Source organism: Zalophus californianus, chromosome 4 (genome assembly GCF_009762305.2).
Source record: "Zalophus californianus isolate mZalCal1 chromosome 4, mZalCal1.pri.v2, whole genome shotgun sequence".
NCBI classification, from domain to species: domain Eukaryota; kingdom Metazoa; phylum Chordata; class Mammalia; order Carnivora; family Otariidae; genus Zalophus; species Zalophus californianus.
Window position 1 is genome coordinate 99196692 of NC_045598.1, and position 22607 is coordinate 99219298.

At 36.7% G+C, this 22607-nt stretch overlaps 1 protein-coding gene across 1 annotated transcript in view; it reads left to right on the forward strand.

Annotated features, from left to right (window-relative positions):
- MAN1A2 (mannosidase alpha class 1A member 2) overlaps window positions 1-22607 on the forward strand; it is a 198932-nt gene that overhangs the window by 157414 nt on the left and 18911 nt on the right. The window contains exons 10-12 of the mRNA XM_027599147.2: window positions 1872-2091; window positions 7101-7273; window positions 10187-10302. Coding sequence (XP_027454948.1) covers window positions 1872-2091; window positions 7101-7273; window positions 10187-10302 — 509 coding nt within the window. The remainder of the gene's footprint in view (window positions 1-1871; window positions 2092-7100; window positions 7274-10186; window positions 10303-22607) is intronic.

Below are 22607 nucleotides of genomic sequence, written 5' to 3' on the forward strand. Positions count from 1 at the left end.
TATTTATTTCACAGAGACAGCGAGAGAGGGAACACAGCAGGGGGAGTGGGAGAGGGAGAAGCAGGCTTCCCGCTGAGCAAGGAGCCCGACATGGGGCTTGATCCCAGGACCCTGGGATCATGACCCGAGCCAAAGGCTGAATCCCAACGCCTGAGCCACCCAGGTGCCCCTAAAACTAATCTTTTCATTTGTGCTTCAGCATACTGTGGTTAAAACAACAATCGAAACATATAAATCAGTGGTAGTCCCTTATTTTACCTATCACCCACTCCTTATTCCCCTGACAGCCAAAATACAAGTATCTACCATTTATTTACAAAATGACTTCTTGAATGTTTATTGACTGGGGGCACCTGGGTAGCTCAGTCGTTAAACGTCTGCCTTCAGCTCAGGTCATGGTCCCGGGGTCCTGGGATCGAGCCCCGCATCAGGCTCCCTGCTCCGCGGGGGGCCTGCTTCTCCCTCTCCCACTCCCCCTGCTTGTGTTCCCTTTCTCGCTGTCTCTCTCTCTAATAAATAAATAAAATCTTTAAAAAAAACACAACATTTATTGACTGCATGCTACACTTAGAAGCCTTAGGGAGTATAAGGTGACGAATGAGGCATAGTCCTTATAATTCTGCAAAACAGATGTTATCATTATAAGAAATACACAATAAATTTTTCCAAAACTGATTGTTTCCAAACTTGTCAGAGAACAACACCCAAAAATGTGGGTTAGTTCTTATTCTTCTTTATTGTCAGAAAACTATAAGTCTCTAATCATATATAATCCTTTTCACCAAAGAGAACTGAATTAATGCAATTTCTTATGCTTTTCCATAGAATTATCTCGAAAGGCAGAGAATTTATAAGCAAAGTCTGAGAACATAGTCCAAAGGAACAAAGCTCTTAAAAATCTCATTTTTAAAGTTAAATGTACTCGTTGGACTCTACTTTGTGTTACATTCAAGTTTAATATAAAATATTTCTCTTGCCATCCCCACGTCTTTTGGGTAAAATTGGCCTTCTGGGAAGATAACTGTGTTTATCACATGGCCTCTCATAGCCATGGCACAGCACCCGAAACAGATGCCTAAGTTTGCAAAGTATGGGGCTGAGGAGTTAAGTTTGAACTTCTAACTAGTTTTTTTTTTTTTTTTTTAAGATTTTTATTTATTTATTTGACAGAGAGACACAGCGAGAGAGGGAACACAAGCAGGGGGAGTGGGAGAGAGGTAAGCAGGCTTACCGCAGAGCGGGGAGGCCAATGTGGGGCTTGATCCCAGGACCCTGGGACCATGACCTGAGCCGAAGGCAGACGCTTAACGACTGAGCCACCCAGGCGCCCCTTCTAACTAGTTTTGTAAGCTTTATAACATACACGATGTCTCACCTAATGGTGCCTTTTTAAAGTACTTTGACAAGAGGTATAGATACATGGAAAAGGAGAAACCATTTTAACTAATTACCAAAATCATTTTTCTGATTAACCTAGATACTCTTCCTCTTCAGTTTTAGTTTGTGAAATAGAAAATAAATTGGTAGAGCCTTTTGGGTTATAACTTGTCATCATGATCTCAATTGACTGATTCTTATGAATTCCATTTAGCTCCAGAAGAAAAAACCTGTAATACAGGTATGTCTTTACTTTAGGTCAGTCTTCCCTCTCCCACCTGTCTTTGTCATAGTAGTGATGAGGTATTCATTCAAGATTTTATGCGACTTGTTTGATCTCTAAAACTTATGATAAATTAACTATTCCAGTTTGGGAAAGTAACTGATTTCTAGAATATCTTATTACCAAGGTTTTATGACCGCTAGAAAGATGTAGTAAGTTTGAACACTAACACTTTGCTTCTACAATTTTGAATATCTACTCTTTTTTACAGGCTATAGAGAAACATCTTATTAAGAAGTCCCGAGGAGGTCTCACCTTTATTGGAGAATGGAAAAACGGGCACTTGGAAAAGAAGATGGGGCATTTGGCCTGTTTTGCTGGGGGAATGTTTGCACTAGGAGCAGATGGTTCCAGAATGGATAAAGCTGGTCATTATTTAGAGCTAGGGGCAGAAATTGCACGTACATGTCATGAGTCATATGACAGAACTGGTAAGAGTATTAGTAACACTAACTACTTAGTCTAACATAACCTCTAAGTTAAAAATATATCCAGGAATTGGAAAATATATAGGCATTTTTCACTTTAAAATAGGCTATTCTAATACAGTAAATCATTTTCTTAAGAACCTGAATTTTAATTCTGGAAATGTGTTCCTGCATCATTTTTTAAAATTATTCTGAATTCTACTGATTTTATTAATAAAGATTTTGAAGAAATTGTTTTAATGACGAGAGGCGGGGCATTTGAGGATGTATGGGATGCCATTATTTATTTTAATATAGTAAGAATCCATTTTAGCTATTCATTTCAGTGGCTTCTGTAAAAGTAGTTACTTTTTAAAAGAACACAAAATTGGCTGATTGAGGTTACTTGCCTTGCATATCTTCTTGTGAAAATAAGAATGACCAAAATATAATAGTTATATTGAATGTGTATTGAATGTATTGGTCAGTTCACCAATAATTTTTGGGTTGATTGTGCCCAAGACTAAAAAGAGTTTTTTTAGTCAAATACGTAATTTTTCTGGGCTTCAGTGTCCTTACCTGGAAAATGAGATGGTTCTCAATGGTGAAAAAGATTGTCCTTGGGAGTGGGAAAAAAGAAAAACTTTTTTTTTTTAAATATATAAAGACTAGATAGATATGCAGTCATAGATAAACAGTGTATATTTATTAAAATTTCCTGGAGAGAAAAGGCAATCAGGTTTTTTTAAAAAGCCTGAAAAAGGATTGAGAAATACTAAAGTAGACCTTCCAAGAATTTTTTCTGGTTTTAAAAAAGTGTTTCTATGTGAAATAATGGAAAAAGAGTTCCCAGAAAGACTAAAAACTAGGAATTTCTGTTTGTGATTTCAGAAGTTGAATTATTGCTTTTATGAAGTAACTGAATTTCCATTTTAGGATTATTTTGCCGTCAGGTATCATGACACAGATATGAGTGGCTTAAAATTTATCCTAGCTCATCTTAGTTCATAAATCCGTCAGGTTATTTTTATATAATAAGGAATTGAACTTATGATGAAATTGACCTTTCAGTTCCCTCAGTTAAGGATTCCATTTCTTGACAAAATACAACTAAGTCAAAAGGACATTGAAGCAGAAGGTAGAGTGGTTTAGTGTTGGTATGTAGTACATATAAAGTTGGTGATCTAATTATAAATGGAAGCTAAATTATATTATATTGACTATATAGAGTATCAAATATATATTTAAAATACAGCTAAAATTAGTAAAACATTGAGGACCAGAATGGATATTCAGTGTGTGTACTAGGACCCATGATAATAAGACTTGTTATGCAGATTTTGACCACAAATGAAATAATAGACGTATAATAGTAGGATTTTATACAGCAGACATGTTAAAAATATGATATACTATTGTTATTATCATTAATTATTCACTCCATTAAACATGAACACCAATGATGTGTCAAGCCTTATGCTGGATGCTTACAGATGAAAGTGTGAATAAGAGCTATCCCCTACCTTTGAGAAATTCATAGAATACCAGCGTTATGAGAGGATTCCCTGACTGTCACATTTCATAGAGACCTTGCAAATGCTGATATGAAGTACTGTGATACTGTAGAAAGGAAATGTGCCTAGGATTCAAAAATCCCACGTTCCACTATTTATTATCTCTGAACCTTAGCCAACTCCTCATTTAACTTGCCTAATTCTTAGGTGCTCCATCTGCAAAAAACTGGAACAATAATACCTACCCTATCTTCCTCAGTATGTTGTTATGAGTATAAGTGAAATTTTAAGCAGTCCAGCCTGTGGTTGTTGCAGTCATGCTGGTTCTGATGGTCACTCTCACAGGGCAGCTCTGAGCCTGGGACACTCTTTGCCATGGTATACCCCAAAAGATTATTGTTTGGTTTGTGTCAGTCTTTCACTATTTTTACATATTTAATCTCAACTTAGATCCTTTAATTAAAAGGTACAATCCTAGTGTTGCTTCTTTCCCACTTGGTTATTATATCTCCTGTGTTTTGGTATAGCTGTGCTATAAGTTTTTGGCCGGCTTGTTTAAAAATATCCATTCACTTTTTAGCAATTATTCCAGCTAAATTCATATGATAAGGACTTTGGAATTTCATTTTCATTTGTTGTTGGAATTAGAATTAACATTAATGCAAAATTTGGTAATCCTCCTATATTTCACCTTATTGATGAGCATGGGCCACTGCTAAATAATTTAGCTAGGTTTGTAGGAAACATGGCTGAATCTGTTCATGAAACTGAGTAGTAATTTAGTGTAGTTTCAGACATTATTGTATCTACATGGGAAGCTAGGTTGATATGTTGTTTTAGTTTATTTTGAGGTATAAGGCAGAATTGGTGCCAAACAAGATCTTAGACTACCAAAATATAGAACTGTTCTTTTTTTTTTTTTTCTGGGTTTCTAGATTTAAAAAAAAAAAAAAAAACAAACCCTACTGAACATGAATAAAATAATGACTGTTATTTAATTTAATTTACTTCTTATTGAAGTTGGCTAAGGTCTTCCCTAGATCATGTGCTATTATATTTTGGGGGAAATTTTAATGTTTAGATACATATAACATAGTGGACAAAAGATCCATTGGACATGAAGTTTTGGACCTAACTCTTTTTTTCCTTAAAAGGAAGTTAATAGGAGGGAAATAGTTTAAGTTCTTCCCTTACTGTTAGCCTACTGAAACTGTAGTCAAATAGTCTGTCCCAGAATATTCCTCATGCTTTTTTATCTTTTGTTGACCTGAGATGCTTATTTTTCCCATCTCTACAGATTCTATCTGGAGGACTCCTTATGACTTGCGAACTAATCTATGCCTTCTTAAAATGTATCTTTCACCATCTTACTATTGACCTTTGTCACATTTGATATTTTATTTGATTTTTTTTTTTTTTCTTTGTGCATGTCTCTTACCTTTTTACTTAGGCACTAAATTATTTATGGTTTCAACTCAGTTTTTACTTGCTGGCTTAGTTTCCTTTTAGAAATGAAGTACAAAATGTAAACGGGAAATTTAAGATAGAAAATAGAAATTAAGTGCAAGATAGATTGTTAGAAAATTATTTTTTACGATTCTTAAACAAAGGAGCACCTAAGAAATAATGCCCTCAGAAACAAACCAGTGATTTGACCAGCCTAATGGATGGAATTGGTATATAATTTAGGCTTATACATTTTTATTTACCAACTCCTCACAAAGCAGATACATTCTCTTTCTGGTATGTTTTATTTGTGAAGTTATGAATGGCCAATAAGGGAGATATACTTTTTAGTGAGAAGTTTAAAATACTAGTTCCATGCAGCCAATTTCTACTTCCAACTCAGGCGATAATATCATTACAGAAATTATTGTCTAATTTAAAGTTAGCCTTGAGATTAACATTTGAAAACTCCATATGATCACCTCTTAGCACTCATTCTTTGAGAAAGGAAAAACATAAGAAATTCAGATAAAATGACTTCCTCTATGTTTTTATTGCATTGCCATCATCTCAGTTCTTAATGATGTTTGACTTTTATCATTTTAAAAGCATTTATTAAATGCCAAATCATATTTGATCATATACTGACCTTGTCAGTAAACTGGAAAGAAGTTCTCTAACAAAAAATATTGATGAGTTGTTGGTTAATCCTAACCTCCAATCCCATTGAAGAGCTGGTAAAAGCTCTATGTGCGCACAAAGTTATGCATACAATTTCAGAGGCTTCTTGACAGAACACTGTCTTCTTCCAGAGCCTATCACAGAGTTCATGACCCTCAGGTTGAAAATCTCCTGCTTGAGTTCTGCTTTAGTTCTCTAAGACTTATCAGTCAACTCTTCTCACATATTTTGCTTTCAGTAGAACTATTTACAATGTTTTTGGTTTTGTGTTTTTTCTTGGGGGTGATGGGTTGGTGAGAAAGCCCCGATTTTCACGTTTGTATGGGATTAGTTAGAGCTTACAGTGTCTCCCTTGTAGTGCTGAAATTTGGCCACAGCAACCCATGTCATTCCAGCAACTATGGCATGATTCTGTTTGTGGCCTAACAGCATTATAGTTCTTGTTTTACCTTTTCTTTTCTGAGAAAATATAAAAATGTCTAGCATTTTTTGAAAGAGGTGAGAGACCTTGAAACTACCCGTAAAAGGAAAGAAAAATGGCAGCTGAGAGTGGTACTTGTGTGTGAGTCCATCATCCCAGTGGAAGATGACTTTATATTGACCGGAGTTAGGGTGCTCGGTGTGATTAGAAAGAGGTAATAAAAAATACTTTGATGTAGTGCTGTACTCTAGCCTTGAACGAAAATCATGTCATTCAAAAAATAGTATGTAGCGTTGAAATATATGTGTAATGGCCCTATTTTATTCCAACTGATAAATGGGCAATACTAATGAAATTCTTGGTGATTGACAATTTGAATCTTCCTTGCTATATATACAGAGGCTATAGGAGAAAAGAGTTTATCTTTAAAACTGGTTTAAGTTTGAAAATATATTGCTTTTTATATATTATGGGATGCTTGAAAAGAAAAGTATATAATCCACACCTAAATCTAATTCAAGATCCGAGCTCTAAAATGTTTTCTTACATATGTGTGTTATGTTAAAAGGACTTTAAAATTGTCCTGACTTAAAAAAAAAAAATTCTACACAGTACAATTACCTGTCTCATTTTATTTTGGAACAGAACAGAATATGTAATGTGCTTATGTCTAGCTTTGCATTTGTTGCCAGAGGATTACTAGACTCTTGTCAGTATAGTTGGATTTAGCAGTATGTTGATGTACATTATGTATGAGAAACATTTCATGTCAGGATAATAGGAATATTTATAAGGCTCGTATAAGAAAACCAAATGTGGATCTTTTAAAGTCACTGATTTTGCAAAACAGCAATAAAAATAAAATGAACATAACTTTACATTATACCCCATTCTTTCAGGGGAAAAAGCAGCTCTGGTGAACAAACACAAATGGTTTATTGTGCTCATTTGTTTCTTTTGTCATGCTACAGCATTAAAACTGGGTCCTGAATCATTCAAGTTTGATGGTGCAGTAGAGGCTGTGGCAGTCCGGCAGGCTGAAAAGTATTACATCCTCCGTCCAGAAGTAATTGAAACCTATTGGTACCTGTGGCGATTCACTCACGATCCAAGATATAGGCAGTGGGGCTGGGAAGCAGCACTGGTAAATAAGCCAGTATTTCATTTTATGTGCAAGAGCGTTAAATCAAGCCTTCCCATAGTGCCATATGCCCTCATCCGTGTTACCTCATGTTCAGTAATTGTAGTGCTACTTTCATTTATCTGGTGGAAAGCCTCTGTTACTCAATTTAAGTTTCAAGTTTCTTTTTTTTTAAGATTTTATTTGTTAGGGAGAGGGAGAGCACGAGCAGGGGAGGGGGGGCAGAGGGAGAGGGATAATTTTACGTAGAGTCCCCCACTGAGCACAGAGCCTGTCCCTGTTGTGGGGCTCCATCCCAGGACCCTGAGATCATGACCTGAGCTGAAGGCAGACGCTCAACTAACTGAGCCACCAGGTGCCCCTTAATTTGAGTTACTTTAGCAGTAGAAGTAAACCTTAGAATCCAGTTTAGTTCTTGATTAAAACTATTTTCCTACTGGTGTTCACTCATTATTCTTTTTGAATCATAAAAAGTCACTTAAAAGGCATTATGGGTTTCAGTATGATTATACAGTTTCTTTCCTTGCCAATTAAGGCTTAACCTCTAGAAAACAGAAATCATAAAACTGCCCAGACTCACAGCCTGGGTAGATTACCCACTGTTCACTTCAGCTTGTGTTCCAAGTAATTTCTCAGTGGACCATCATAAGAAGAATCAGTGAATTGTTAAAATTTTTCTAGATTGAAAGACTTTATTTACTTATCTATTTATGAGACATTTTTACTGGTTAGTAAGTAAAGAAGGCAAGTGGTTTATTCTTAAAATAGCCTTTCAGAGAACCCCATGGCTATCAGTAACTAGGGAGGAAGAAAAATATTAGTCTTCTCATGAAAGTATAGCGTATTCCCGGGAGTGAGGGAGTATTTTATTCTTTGAGATATACTAATTATGACAAATAGCAGTAATTATGATGAATATTCATATTTCAATTGTTTAACTTAAGCTTGCAACCTAGATAGAATGATGACATTCTAGGTGAAATAAATAGTGTTAGTAAATTTCTTAGGTAAGAGCATGCAAGCTATGTTTTAGGGCAGAATGTAAACCAATTTATGTAAAAAGAAGGTTTCACAGTGGCAACCAGAGTATAAAGAACATGAACTGAAATAATTACACTTTAAATTCATGTTTCAGAAGTATGCCATGATGAGGAAAGGCAGGGGTGGAGACAAAAAGGAGGGTTCACATCTTAAATAGAAGTTGCTTTCTTGTCCATCACAGGCCTCCCTGTTGGGTGTGAAGAAGGTAAAAGGAAGACAGGCTGAGACAGAAGAATAGTATCTTGTATGCCTTCTGTAGCTTTAGCTATTCCATTCCCATCTTCAGACTTCCAGACTTGAGCATATTTGCATGAAAACTTGCCTTCGAGAATGACTCTAAATGGCTTAAAGATTACTCGTGCTTCCCTGCTACTTTCGCAGTATCCTTAAACTGCTCTGATAGTTTTCTGGTGGTAGAGACACATGATCATTACACGGAACATGGCATTTAAAAACTCCTGAATTTAAAATATGTTTAAAATATTTAGATACAGAGACGGGGGCCCTGGGTGTCTGTCGGTTCAACAGCCGACTTGATTTCAGCTCAGGTTGTGATCTCAGGGTCCTGGGATTGAGCCCTTTGTTGGGCTCCACGCTCAGTGGGGAGTCTGCTTGGAGATTCTCTCTCCCTCTCTGTCTGCCCCTCCCCTCACACGTGCACACATCCTCTCTCCTCTCTCTCTTAAATCTTTAAAAAAAAATTTAGATAGAGAAAAGTACCAAACTCTTTGGTAAGAAGACTTTTAAAACCCAGCTATAGTAAAAATGGAACTATATAAAAATGAATAGCTTGATTAAATAAAAATTTCCAGTGTTAATTAGCTTTTCATTAGAGAGGAGGAAGGCCAGAAGAGTAAGAAAGGTGGCAAGATTAGGAACAAGAAGCCATGGCAGTAATGATTAAATAACTGTACCTTCATTTGACAGTATCTCAGGGTTAGGTAGAGAAAGAAAAGAACCACGTGTGATTCAACTTCTCATGAATGGCTATTTTTGAAGTGATACACCTGCCTAAGCAGGATATTTGCTTGCTTTGAATTAAAAACAGGGTTTTGAATGGGTGCCTTTTGATTCAGTGCATTTTATTTAGAGATGTTCAGAGATAAAAGAAGATATCTAAATTAAGAATTTATCTCCCAGCTGGGCAGTAGAGCACAGTAGTTAATAATGTGGAGCAAATTATTACTCTTTGCCTTAGTTTTCCAATCTGAAGTAGAGCCTATTAAGACAACCTCATGGGTTGTTAGAGATTTAAATGTTAATACATGTGAAGCCTTTAGAAGAGCCTTCAGCATGTAGCAAAAACTTCATAATGGTTAGCTCTTAATATTGTAATTATTGTAGTAGGTACGTGGGTGGGTACTTCCTGCCAGGTGGTACCACCTAACTTGTAATTTAATGTCTATCATACAGTATGTTTGCAGTGAATATTACCTCATTGCTATTACTATGGAGAGCTCCTAGGTAATACTTTTTTAAAGCATGTTTTGTATTGTTTATCCTTAGAAGTGAAAAAATTACCTTTAAAATTTAATTCAAACTGACCTCCCCTCATTTGTCAAAATTAATAAGGCTTTATTGTGCTAGATAGATCTCTAATTCAGTGTGAATAGCCCAAACTTGACTTTCCTAAGTGAGGAAAATGTAAGATGTTTTTAAAAATTAGAGTTTTGGAGAGGGAAGAGTTCCACAGGAAACAGGATACCTCAGTTAATTTTTCCAGTGTGAGAATATTTCCATTTGATAGTAAATCTTATTCTTAACCTATCAAATTCTCATATAGATCTTTGTGAACTTTTGACTGTGGCTTCTTAATTTGTCCTTCAAAACTTGAAATTCTGTGGAACTGATTCTTTTGTCTGATCTCTTTCATAGGCTATTGAAAAGTATTGCCGAGTCAGTGGTGGATTTTCTGGGGTGAAGGATGTGTATTCTTCTACTCCTACACATGATGATGTACAGCAGAGCTTCTTTCTTGCTGAAACGTTAAAGTAAGTAGATGCCTTTAAAAATTGTTTATTGTAGGCTGGTTTTGCTGTATGATCACTACATGATGAATTATGACTATGTGGTATGTTACACCAGATTTTATTACAAGTATCTTATGTCTTAAATTTTTAGCTGCATCTCAAGAAGAATGACTTTAACTATGAGGTAGATATTTTGTCAAATAAGAGTTTAGTACCTTCATTTTGTCCTTGGCTCTGTGGTGTGCATTAGAATCCCCTGGAAGACTCCTGAAAACATACATCACTGGGCCATACCTGCAGAGTTTCTGATTCAGTAGGTCTAGGGTGAAACCTAAGAATTTGCATTTCTGACAAACTCCCAGCTGATACTGGTGATGCCAGTCCTGGGCCCACACCTGAATTTCCTGCTCTGGCTGATGAAATCAGTTCAGAATAATCATGGAGTTTTGAAGGTACTAGAGAGAATATGATCATAGTCATGCATCCTCCCTGTGAGGTTTCCTATAAAGATACACATAAAGGGAAGAGTGGGAAAAAAAGACAGCTATTATTTGAGCTTACTCAGAACTCCAGGGAGAACTCTCTGAACTGACCTGGAAGAAGGTGGAGACCTGAAATGTGTCCAGTTCCCTAAGGACCTACAAAGTAAGTATCTTTTGATATACCCTCTCTTAAATTTCGTATATTTTCTGTCTTATCTATACCGAAGGCTTCATAAGCTGTCATTTCATTTGCTCAAAAAAATATTTATTTCCAGGCATTGTTGAGGTTACTTATGGATATATCTGTAGAGAAAAAGGACAAAAATCCCTACCCTCCCACGGTCTACATTCTAGTATACTTGTAGCTGACATTTGGGGACATTAAAATTGAAATGTGCATATCTCAAACTAAGTTTCTTATCGTAAATGGCCATCTTATTCCAGTTTTTCTTTTATATTATCCCTAGCACTCTTCTTTTCCTGTCTTTTCAGCTTCTACATTATAAAGTTATTTCTTTATTCTCTAATATTTCACTAAGTCTTTATGATTCCTGTTACACTGTTTCTTTATTTTGCCCCCTCCTTTCCATATCTCTGACCGACCCTAAACCAGGCCCTTATTGCCACTGATGGTTTAGAACATCTGCTTGGTAGTCAGCCCCCGGCCTCTGGTCACCCCTTATCCCTTGTTGGATTCACCCTGTGTGATGAGGCTGAAGGCCGTGTGAGACAGAGCACTGGGCGAAAAGGTAAAACCACAGCAGCTTGAGTTATATACTGGCTGTGCCCTAGCTGGATGAGCCTGTCAAAATAAATTTTCTCTGCCTTCTGTTTTCATATCCATAAACTATGGAATTTGACCTAAATTATGTAGGATCTTTTGCCTTTTTTAGACCAGGAAAATTGTAAGGATAGCACAATGAATGTTTGTGTATCCTTCACCTAGATTTACCTATTGCTAACTTTTGCCACACTCCTCTACCCCTGTGTGTATATGTCTGTGTACATGTACACATACACATGGTTTTACTTATTTTTAAAAATTATTTGCACTCTAATTTGAGAGTTAGCAGCAATCTGATACTTAACACAAGAGTTTGGGAGGAAGGGGAATAATCCTACATGATCACAGTGCATTTAGTACATTTGTGAAACTTAACGAGCATACAGTACTGTTGTTTAATACATAACCCACTTTCAGATGTTTCCGTTGTTCTAATAATGTACTCACAACTATTTATTTATGTATTTATATATATATATATATTTTTAAAGATTTTATTTATTTGACAGAGAGAGACACAGCGAGAGAGGGAACACAAGCAGGGGGAGTGGGAGAGGGAGAAGCAGGCTCCTGGCTGAGCAGGGAGCCCGATGTGGGGCTCCATCCCAGGATCCTGGGATCATGACCTGAGCCAAAGGCAGACGCTTAACGACTGAGCCACCCAGGCGCCCCACAACTATTTATTTTTAACTCCAGTCTCGGATCCAACAAAGGATCATTTGTTGCATTTGGTTGTCATGTCTCGCTAGTTTTCTTTAACCTAGAGCATAGTGTTCCTGTTTTGCCTCTGTCTTTTATGACACTGACGTAAGTATTCAGGCTAGTTGCTCTGGAGAATGTCCCTCAGTTTAGATATTTGTGATTTGTTTCTTCATGATCGGATTTAGGTTAAACGTTTTGGGCATGAAAGAGGCACATGATAATAAGTTAGCCCATTACTGGTGACTCTAAGTTTGATCATAAGGTTAGATTTGATTACAGGGTCAGGTAAAGAGTCTTTTTTGTTTTTGTAAGTGATAAGTGATCTGTGGAGTAATAACTCCCTGACTGGGTGAATATCCTTTTTCCAGCAGTCTTTCACCCAGTGTTATTAGCATCTTGCTCAATGAACTGTCACTGTAGTAGTGGTAAAATGCTAATTTGGAGGCTTCTTCGAGTGTTAAAAAGAAATTACTTTATTTTCAATATTCATATACCATTTTCTTGACGTCACTCTCCTCAAAAAGCTACAGCTCAAAAAAGGTTCATCTCTAGCTTCATTTCTCATTTCTTTTACTATAGATTCTATTCTTAAATCAAGCTAATCTATAGTCCAATATATATATGTGTGTGTGTGTGTATATATATATGTGTATATATATATATTCCTTTGCATTTCATTGTCTACTTCATATTTCATTGGCTCTGGTAGGAATGCCTTTACCATTTTTATTACTTCCCCTCTCTTGTTTCTAAATTCAGTTCAGATCTCATCTCTTACAAATTGGCTTTCATAATTCTCAAATTCCTCATCAATATAGACCTTGAGTACTTTTAGTACATGGTACTGCAAACATGTGCCATGCTGCCTTTCCCTTTCCAGTACATATATGGAATATCACCAGATCACCAGTTGACCTTGGTACTTTTCACTGCTGAGTTCAGGAAGAATCCTTTTGAACACAGCATTCTAGGTAACCAGTTACATATCTACATAAATAACTACTATATATTACTATATATATAACTACATCTATTCAACTTTCAGAAAAACACGTATACATTTGGATCAATAAAATTGAAAAAAGTCAAATAAGAACAGTCATACAGGTAATTATAACAAAATTTAGGCTGAGGAAATTATCACAGTTGAGTACTGCATTCAGCACTGAGCTTCCTGGTAGCTAAAGCAAAAAGGAGCATTTTGTTCAGTGTCATTCTCATCTTTGTAAATTGGGAGAACATGTTACCTTAACAAGTGAGACAAAATTTTTTCTTACCACTAAATTATAAGATGACTTAATTTGATAGCTCATTAAAGACTGAACTGTTAGATGAAGCACATAAAAATGCCCTTTTTATAAGTCAAAAAGAGCTGAGTACTGCCAATTTTTCACGGTTCAACCTAATACATAATGGCAATTGTCTTCAAACAGTGATGTTATAGACGATGTCAGACTCTTAATATGACTTATTCTTTATAGAAACTGATGGCATAATATAGAATGTTTGAATCAAGACATTTCTGTGAAGACTAATGTAGGTTTATATTTTTCTTACTATTAAGATAGAGCTTAAAACTCTATAGCAGAATGAAGATTAGTATGATTTCATAGGTTTTTCTCAAATACCAATTAAGGCTTTTGTCAGAAGCTGAGTAACTGTTAACTGAAGTTTGCATATTCTGTCAAGTGGCTCATATTTATTGTTAATTCATTAAGGGGCAATAATCCATACGTTTTAGCTACCAGAGATGGCAACTGATTAGGTTGGCAGTGGCACAGTTAAATGTAAAAGCCTGTGTTCTTGACCTACTTGAGGGCCATTTAACCTCTTACATATTGTCGGGCTGCCGTACTGTAGATGGACTACAGCTGTAGCTAGACGTTTCTCTCCAGAGGATAAGATGCTGTGCCCTCTGTGTCTTTGTTTCCCTCAGTAGTTGCCAGTTTGTTTATTCCTATAGCATATATACTGATGGCACAATAAAAACTATGTAATGAGTAAGGTCGGAGATAGATTAAAACTCTCACATTCTAATAGAGGAAATAAAACACGTGCAGATTTGTAAAAAATGTTAAATATAGTAAGTGCATAAGAGAAATGTTAATAAAGTGAGCGAGTCTTCTGGAGGAGAGTTTGCTTAACCTAGAAAGCATAAAGGAAGAATTCATAGAAGTGGTGGCATTTAAACCAGACTTGAAGGCATGATGAGTAGAGTAGGATGAATTCGTATTTGGGGAGGCAGACAATGAATTATTAAGGATGAGATACAAGCACTCTTTAGTGTAACTGACGGGTGCTAGTATCTTATTAGATGTAGAGCGATTCGGAAAGAAGGAACAGTAAGATACAACATTAAAGTTTTCAGTGTGGGTAACTAAGGATTATGACACCAAGTTGCAAGAAGAAATAGATTTTCAGAAAAGATAATGAGTTACTTTTGACATATGTTCCCAAGAGGCATTTGAAAATATAGATCTGGAGCTCAAAATACAAGTTCATGAAGATTTTTAAGGATGAAGAGAAAAGAAGGCATGTATCTGATCCTTTGAAGATGCCTACATGTAACAAAGGAGGTGTTCCAGGTTAGCCTGGCAGAGTGAACACCTGCATTTATCCTCCATTCTCTCTTGAAAGCCATTAAAATGATTATAGAGGGCTAAGAAGGTGTAAAAAAAGTGAGAAAGAAATCAACAGCGGACAAGAGATGTCAGCAAATTTTTAGAAGATGGAAAACAGAAAGCTAAAGTACCTGCAGCAGAAGGAGTTAATTGAACAAACTGGTGAGCGCTTGAGAACCTTGGAAAGACCCAAGACTGCAGGGTGCGTGGTAGGATTGAAAACTGTAGAATTTTTAAATAAGTTTATATAAGGAGTAGCTAGAGCCCAAGTTCACCCCTGCCTCATCTCTACCATGAATGAAACTAGAGATTTTTTTGTCTGAAGAAGTCAAATGATGGAGGCTGTGGACTTAGGGATGCCAGGCACAGCTGAAAATAGACAGAAGGTTGGAGGGTTCCTTTCTAGGAAATGGATTAGTCTACAAGAAGAAAAACTAGAGATACTGCTACAATGAGGTTCCCTCAACAAAATGGTCACATCCTCCCCCGCCCCGCAATGGTGCAGCCACCAGTAAATGCCAACACGCCTACAGTTTCTAATCAGCTATTAGGGACCTCGCTTTTAAATATTAATGGGAGTACTGACTTAGAAATATTTATCAAACTGGATGTTTATGTGTGTACACTTAAGAGTTTTTAAAGTTTATTTAAAAAACAAAATATGAATACAACAAGGTAATTCAAGAAAATATCCCGGAAGTGAAGGACATGAGTTTCCGGATTGAAAGCAGCCATCAGGATTCTAGCACAGTGGATGAAAACAGACCCACACCAAGGCACAATGCTATATTCAGACCCCTTGGGGTAAAAGGAAAGATCGAACAGCCTCCAAAGAGAGGGGGAATAAAAGTCTTGGAATAATGACCTGACATCAGGATGGCTTCAGACTCCTCAAAAACAACAGTGAAAGCTAGAAGCAGTGGAGCAGTTCATTCAAAATTATGAGAGAAAATTAATTCCAACTTAGAATTTCAAGTTTTTAGCCATGCAGGGTCTCAAAAGTCTACTTTCTAAGTTAATGCCTTGGAGGATATATGCTATCAAAACTGAGCATAAACCAAAACAGAAGACATGGGATGTAGGGAACAAGTGAAAGGAAGATCAAGAGGGTTATCAGTCTAGATTGAACGTGACAGAAGGCTCCGGAGGGATTTTCTCAAGATTAAATTTATAGGATGTTTCTATCTGAATATTTTAAAAGATTTAGACAATTGAAGATTTCGGTGTATTATTAGAATAAATACAAGGCAGTCTGCTTTTTAGGTGAGGAGAGGACTTACGTAAGAAAAGAAAAGCCTGAATAGCTTTCAGCTCAGGGGGAATTGCTTAACTTAAAGCCTTTTGTTTGGAGTCTGGATTGTTTTACAAAAATAGGTAAATAATATCACTGTGCCACATTTGTCTGGTTGCAAGAAAGAGAAATATGCTCTTTTATACTGGGTTTGTTTTCTCCAAGAATTGTCATTTCATTGGTTTTTAGTGTAATAGGAGCTGATCGAAAACCCCTTATGCTACAAGAATTCCAAGAGACATATCTGTACCTCAGTATCTACATCCATTAACCTAGGTCTAATTCAACTCTCACCGAATCTCAGCTCAGTTCTGTTGCGTCTCTATTTGAAGGTCTGATAAATTGAGAAAAGTGTATGTGTCGAAGATACATTTCTGTCTGTTTTTCTCAGTTCATTATATTAGACATTAAATGGCTATGGGAAATCACAGGTTAGTTGGAATCATAGTCCTCTTAATAAGTTTGTTATTGAAAGAGAAACACCATAAAGACCAAGTTTACCACCATAGTTTGTATGCTTTCACTGGCAAAATCTCTATAGCAGAAACTATGTTTTGTTTGTCTTTCTGTGAATCTTGCTTGTGTACTTTTTTCCCCCTTCCTGTCTCTTAAAATTCAAACTTTGAATATAATAGCAAAATTCTGGAAAACTATGTAAGAATATGTCAAGGATCTTAGTCAAAGCTATGGAAAAAATTTTATGTACAGGGGTGTTTATTACTATTATAAAAATAGCTATATTATATGTTCAATAATAGTTGGACAGTTAAATAAATTATGGCACATCCACAGTGGATATTATGGACCCGTAGCAGTTATGGACTCTTCATAATAGAATATTAAATAGGCTATTATGTGCACATATACCTATGTATAAATAAAATGTGTAAACATCCTCATGTGTATTTCAACATCAGAAACATTGTTTTTACTTTTGTAATCAGAAAAACAATCTTTTAAATAAATTAAACTGCAACCAAATTTTCCTGCATGGCATTTAGTTGCTGTTTTTGTGCCTAGAATCAGAGGGAAAGTTTTTTGAGGTGCAAGAATATTTAGAGGTCATTCAGTCCAACAAAACCACCACAATCCATTTCTTCCTCCTACACGCATTCCCAATGCTAAAAGTCTCTTTACAACACACAGAGTATTTTGTCTTAAAGTCTTTTCTTAAGCTTGTCAGTTGATGGGCAGCTAGCTCGCTGCCTCAAAAGGCCAAGCCATGCCACTGTTCAAAAGCTTTGTTAGAAAAATCTTTCTTATTTTCAGTTAAAATCTGCTTCACTGTGAGTTCCATTCAGTGATCCATGTTTTGCCCTTTGGACACATACAATCTTCTGCATAAATGTTCACTAAAAATACTTGTATTTGTCAGGCTAATCATTGTAAGTTTGGGTACGGTTCTTTCTATGACAGCAGTCTGCTTGCCTTCTCTGGAACTGAGTACATGGTTTCTGGACTGAACACTGTATTTAAGGTGTGGTTAAACCAGGGCGGGTTACCTGTCCCTTCTGTGGTCATTATACTCGCATCAATGCAAGATAATACTGTTTTCTATTTTCTGCTAACCCTATCAATATAGCTTGAAATTTTTCTGTAGGTCTTTTTTTGGGGGGGGGGGGATGAACTAAGATAATTATTTTCTCTCTTATATTTGGAATGATTTTTCTGAAATTTACTTCATTTTATCTTTATCCTTATTAAACTTTATTTTGTCAGGTTTAACATATTCTCATTTGCTGAAATTTTGAACTCTTGAATTTTTCATCTATTTTAGCTATTCTAGCTTTGTGTCACTCACAGATTTAATAAATGTCTTTTCTATATATATCCAATTAATCATATGATACAGACATCTAACCATGTATTCTCAACCAGTACGTATTTACCTGTTTTATCCCAACTCTTTCCCTTAGTAGCTGTGTGACTTTGGACAAGTTACTGAGTTTTCTGCCTCAGTTTTCTCATATGTAACAAGGGAATTAATAACAGTGTTACCTGAAAGAGTTGTTGTGGAGATGAATATAGCGAAGCATTTAGGAAGCATTTAGAATTACACCCGGCAGGCACAAAATGCAACGTAGCAGGTGGAAAGTCTCAGGACAATAGGGCTGGCAGCCGGGGGAAAAAAGCTAGATGTGAAGCAAAGGAGGCCAAGGACAAACTGGAACTCACAAGGACAAATGATCCCATATCTGTTCTCACGACCTCCAGCTTTGATAAGCAGCTAATTTGCAGAAGAAGCTGGCACCTGTTGCCATGGGGCTATCCATGCCTGGCTTAGGAATCGGAAAAATTGCTGAGGAGCTCCAACAGGAGCTGCAGGTGCTGCGGGTCCGGCCACCGGCCCACCCTCCAAGGTGAGGCCGGCGATCACTGGTGAGTGTGTAGTGTTCTTAACGGCACATGGCAGCGCTGCACTCGTCTGAAAGCAGAGTGGGGACTGCTTTATTGCAGCCTCCAAATCATGTGCACGCATAGGTTTTTGTAGCCAGCCCTAACTTAGAACCATGCAGAGAAAGTGGTTCTGACAAACGTAGTTCCAGCTCAGCTGTGTTTGACAAAGTACCCAGTCACTGCAGGAGACAAGCCCTTCCAGACAGTGAAAGAAATTATAAGCTACTTTATATCCTATAGTATGCAATATCTGTATATAAAAGACCATTTAAAAACTGTTATAAAGCTATAATAAATACAAGTAGTGATACTAGAGTAAATGGAACAGTGGAAGAGTTCAGAAATAGGCCCACTTACATGTGGGAATTTCATCTTTGAAGAAAAGCCGTCCAGATCATTGAGGAAAAGTTAGATTAGTTAATAGATGATGTTAGGAAAACTATTCATTAGGAAAGAATCCTGGAAATTCAGCTGGATATCTGGTAGATACCAAAACTGATCTTAATATAGATCATGCTTTAAATATAAAAAGTGAAATAAAATCATGAAAAAAGTTGGAAGTGCTTTTTTCCCAACTCCGGGGGTGAAGATGGCATGGACACAAAACCCAGAAACCACAGAAGAAAAGATAAAACATTTTAGCCACTTGAAAATGGGAAAGATCTACAAGGCAAAAAAAACCCCAAAAAACACTAAAGTAAAAAAAATGTCACACTGGGAAAACATATTTGCAAAACATTTGATAGTCAATGGGTAAACTTTCTTAAATTCTGAAATTAAGGAAAAAATATTAAGTTAAAATAAGTAAAGGCAGTTCACTGAAAATATAGATGGAAAATCCCATAAACACATGAACAATAAATGTTTGATCCACTCAGAGAAATGACATAAAATTAATAACCAGATGCTGTGTTTTACTGTCCACTTAATTCAGACTTGAAAAATTTGTATTCTGGTGTTGGCAAGGATGTAAGGATCTAGTCATTTACACAGGAGGTGAGAATGTTTGTTGTTTGATGTGGGTGGTAGAATCTTTGGGAAAGAACCTATTGAAATACTAAGTTCACCTTAATTTTGCCCCAGGAGTCCTACTTCTGTTGTAGAACTGCCCTGAAGGTATACTCCCCCAGGTGAGGAAGACAGATGAAGAGATGCTCCTTGCTTCCATGTGGTTGACATTCTTTGCTCCTGTACTGAATAATTAAGTGCTACATACAGCTTGTGCTAGACCACTTTCCCCATGCATTTGATCTGTATCTGCCTGTCTCGCCTTTTCGCTGACATGTCCTTACTCTTGCTGTTCCTTCTGCCTGCAGTGCTCATTCCTTTTTTTTAACCCCTAACAAAATCCTATGACTTTTTCAAGGCCTAGTTCAAAAACACTGTCTGTGAATCCTCTCCAACACTAAGGCGGAATTAATCCATCCTTAGGTATACTCAAGATACTTCCCTTGTCCTGATCGTCTACAGGAAACATTAATACCTTCAGTGTTTAGTTTCATGTTTGGGTGAGAGTATTCACTCAACAAATGTTTGTTGAACTGTACAGAATTAACAGCTAATTCTTGTCATATTAAAATTAGTTCTGTAAACATCTGTCTCCTCTATATTGTGCAGCTCCTCAAAAATCAAGGCTAATGTTGTTTTTAATGTTTATTTTTTAATTATAAAAATAATGTGTGGATATGGCAAAATGAATTAAATATTAGTATGGAACAAAAAATGAAAAAGAAAAGTTTCTCTGTAGTCCACATCCAGTCTCACTTCCCAAAGATAACTGTTATTAAACAGTTCTTGATGTATCCTTTTTAGAAGTTTTCTGGGTATAACCAAACATATAAAAATATATATTTATAATGTATATCCTTTTAATAGCCATTTTTCCCCCTACAGAGGCATAGTATACCTACTGTTCTGAGACTTGCTATTTTCATTTTACTTTTTATCTAGAAAAGGTTTCCCTATGGACACATAAATCAGTGAGGAATATCTCATTTGTTTAATCAGTACTTTATTGTTAGATACAGAAGTTGGTTTTAGTTTTTTGCTGTTATAAACAATGTTTCAGTGAACACCCTTTTACATATAACTCTGCTTCTTGTATGAATATAAATATTGGCTAGATTCCTAGCAGGAGGGTCAGGGGGCATGTGCATTTGAGTAATGATCATTTTAGAGAGCTAAATTCACAAAACTTCTCATAGATAGAAAGCTCTGGAAGTTCGGGGGGGGGGGATGTTTTAGAAAATTAGCTGATCAGAAACGTTAGAATCAAGAGAATATTCTGAGAAGTAACAAAACAGTACTTGATAGATGAAGTAAGCTTTGAATGATCTGGCTTTTTAAAAGTCAATCTTAGAATAAATCACTTAAATTTTTTTTCTGTAGGTTAAGAACACAGATAAAAAGTCAAACAGAGAGGGCGCCTGGGTGGCTCAGTCCTTAAGCGCCTGCCTTCGGCTCAGGTCATGGTCCCAGGGTCCTGGGATCGAGCCCCGCGTCGGGCTCCCTGCTCTGCGAGAGGCCTGCTTCTCCCTCTCCCACTCCCTCTGCTTGTGTTCCCTCTCTCGCTGTGTCTCTCTCTGTCAAATAAATAAGTAAAATCTTTAAAAAAAAAAAAAAGTCAAACAGAGGTTCTTAGGAGATTAATGGGGATAAAAGTTTAGCATTTGCTCACCCTTCCCAACTATCATTTCCTGGGATCCTTAATTCCACCTCTTTATGTGTATCTGAGCTCTTTGTCCTTATCTACTAAGTAAGTGGTGATCAGAATATAGAAATGATACAGTGTAGTATATGAAATAATTCATCCAACAGATGCTAAAGGGCCTCACATGTGCCTTCTCTGTCTTATGTGCTGGGGATACATCCATGAATATAATAGAGAACAGTCTTGACGTCAAGGAACTTAGAAATTGCGTTCCTACTCTCCTTAACTTATAATTGCTGTATTTTTTGAGTGCCTGCCCATAAAAATAGGCCCTGTGTGTGTATATCATCTGTACTTTCCATTAGTCTCTCCCCTTGCCCTGCTCTATTTTTTTCAGCACTGTTACCACCTGATACATATGTTTGTTTTTTAATCTCTCTCTCCCAGTAAGTAGAATGTAAGCGCATAACTTTGGGAACTTTTCCTCTTAACTACTCTCACCTCCCTAGCACCCAGCACACGGTGTATGAGGCACTCAATAAATATGTGTTACATAAGGGAAGAGTTGGCTGTTTGCCTCTGTATGCTGACGCTCTTAAGTAGTAGTTTGTTTTTCAGCTTTATTGAGATCTAATTGACGTACAATGTTGTGTAAGTATAAGGTGTACAGTGTGATTATTTAATACACTTATATATTGTAGTATGATTACCACCTGCAGTGTTAGCTGACACGTCCATCATGTCACATATTTAACCATTTCTTTTTTGTTGTGAGAGCATTTAAGAGCTCTCTTAGCAGCTTTCAAATATATAATACAGCGTTGTTAACTATAATCACAGTGTTATACGTTAGATCCCCAGAACTTACCTTCTAGCTGAAAGTTTGTACCCTTTGACTAACATCTCTGCAGTCCCCCCAGCCCCACTCCTCAGCCCCTGGTAATCCCCATTATGCTCTCTGTTTGTACAAGAGTGTGGCCTTTGAAGATTTCACATATGGGTATCATACAGTCTTTGTCTTTTCTGACTTATCTCACTTAGCATAATGCCCTCAAGGTCCATCCGTGTTGGAAATGGCAGGATTTCCTTCTTTCTCATGGCCGAATGGTATTCCTGTGTGTGTGTGTGTGTTTGTACACACTGTATCTTCTTTCTCCATTCATCTGTTGCTGGACACTTAGGTTGCTTCCATATCTTGGCTACTGTGAAGCTTAGCTAATGGTGCAATAAACACGGGAATGCACATATCTCTTTAAGATCCCAGTCTCATTTCCTATGGATGTATACCCAGAGTAGGATTGCTGGATCATATGGCAGTTCTATTTTTAATTTTTTGAGGATCCTCCATACCGTTTTTCACAGTGGCTGCACCAGTTTGCATTCCCTCCAACAGTGTGCA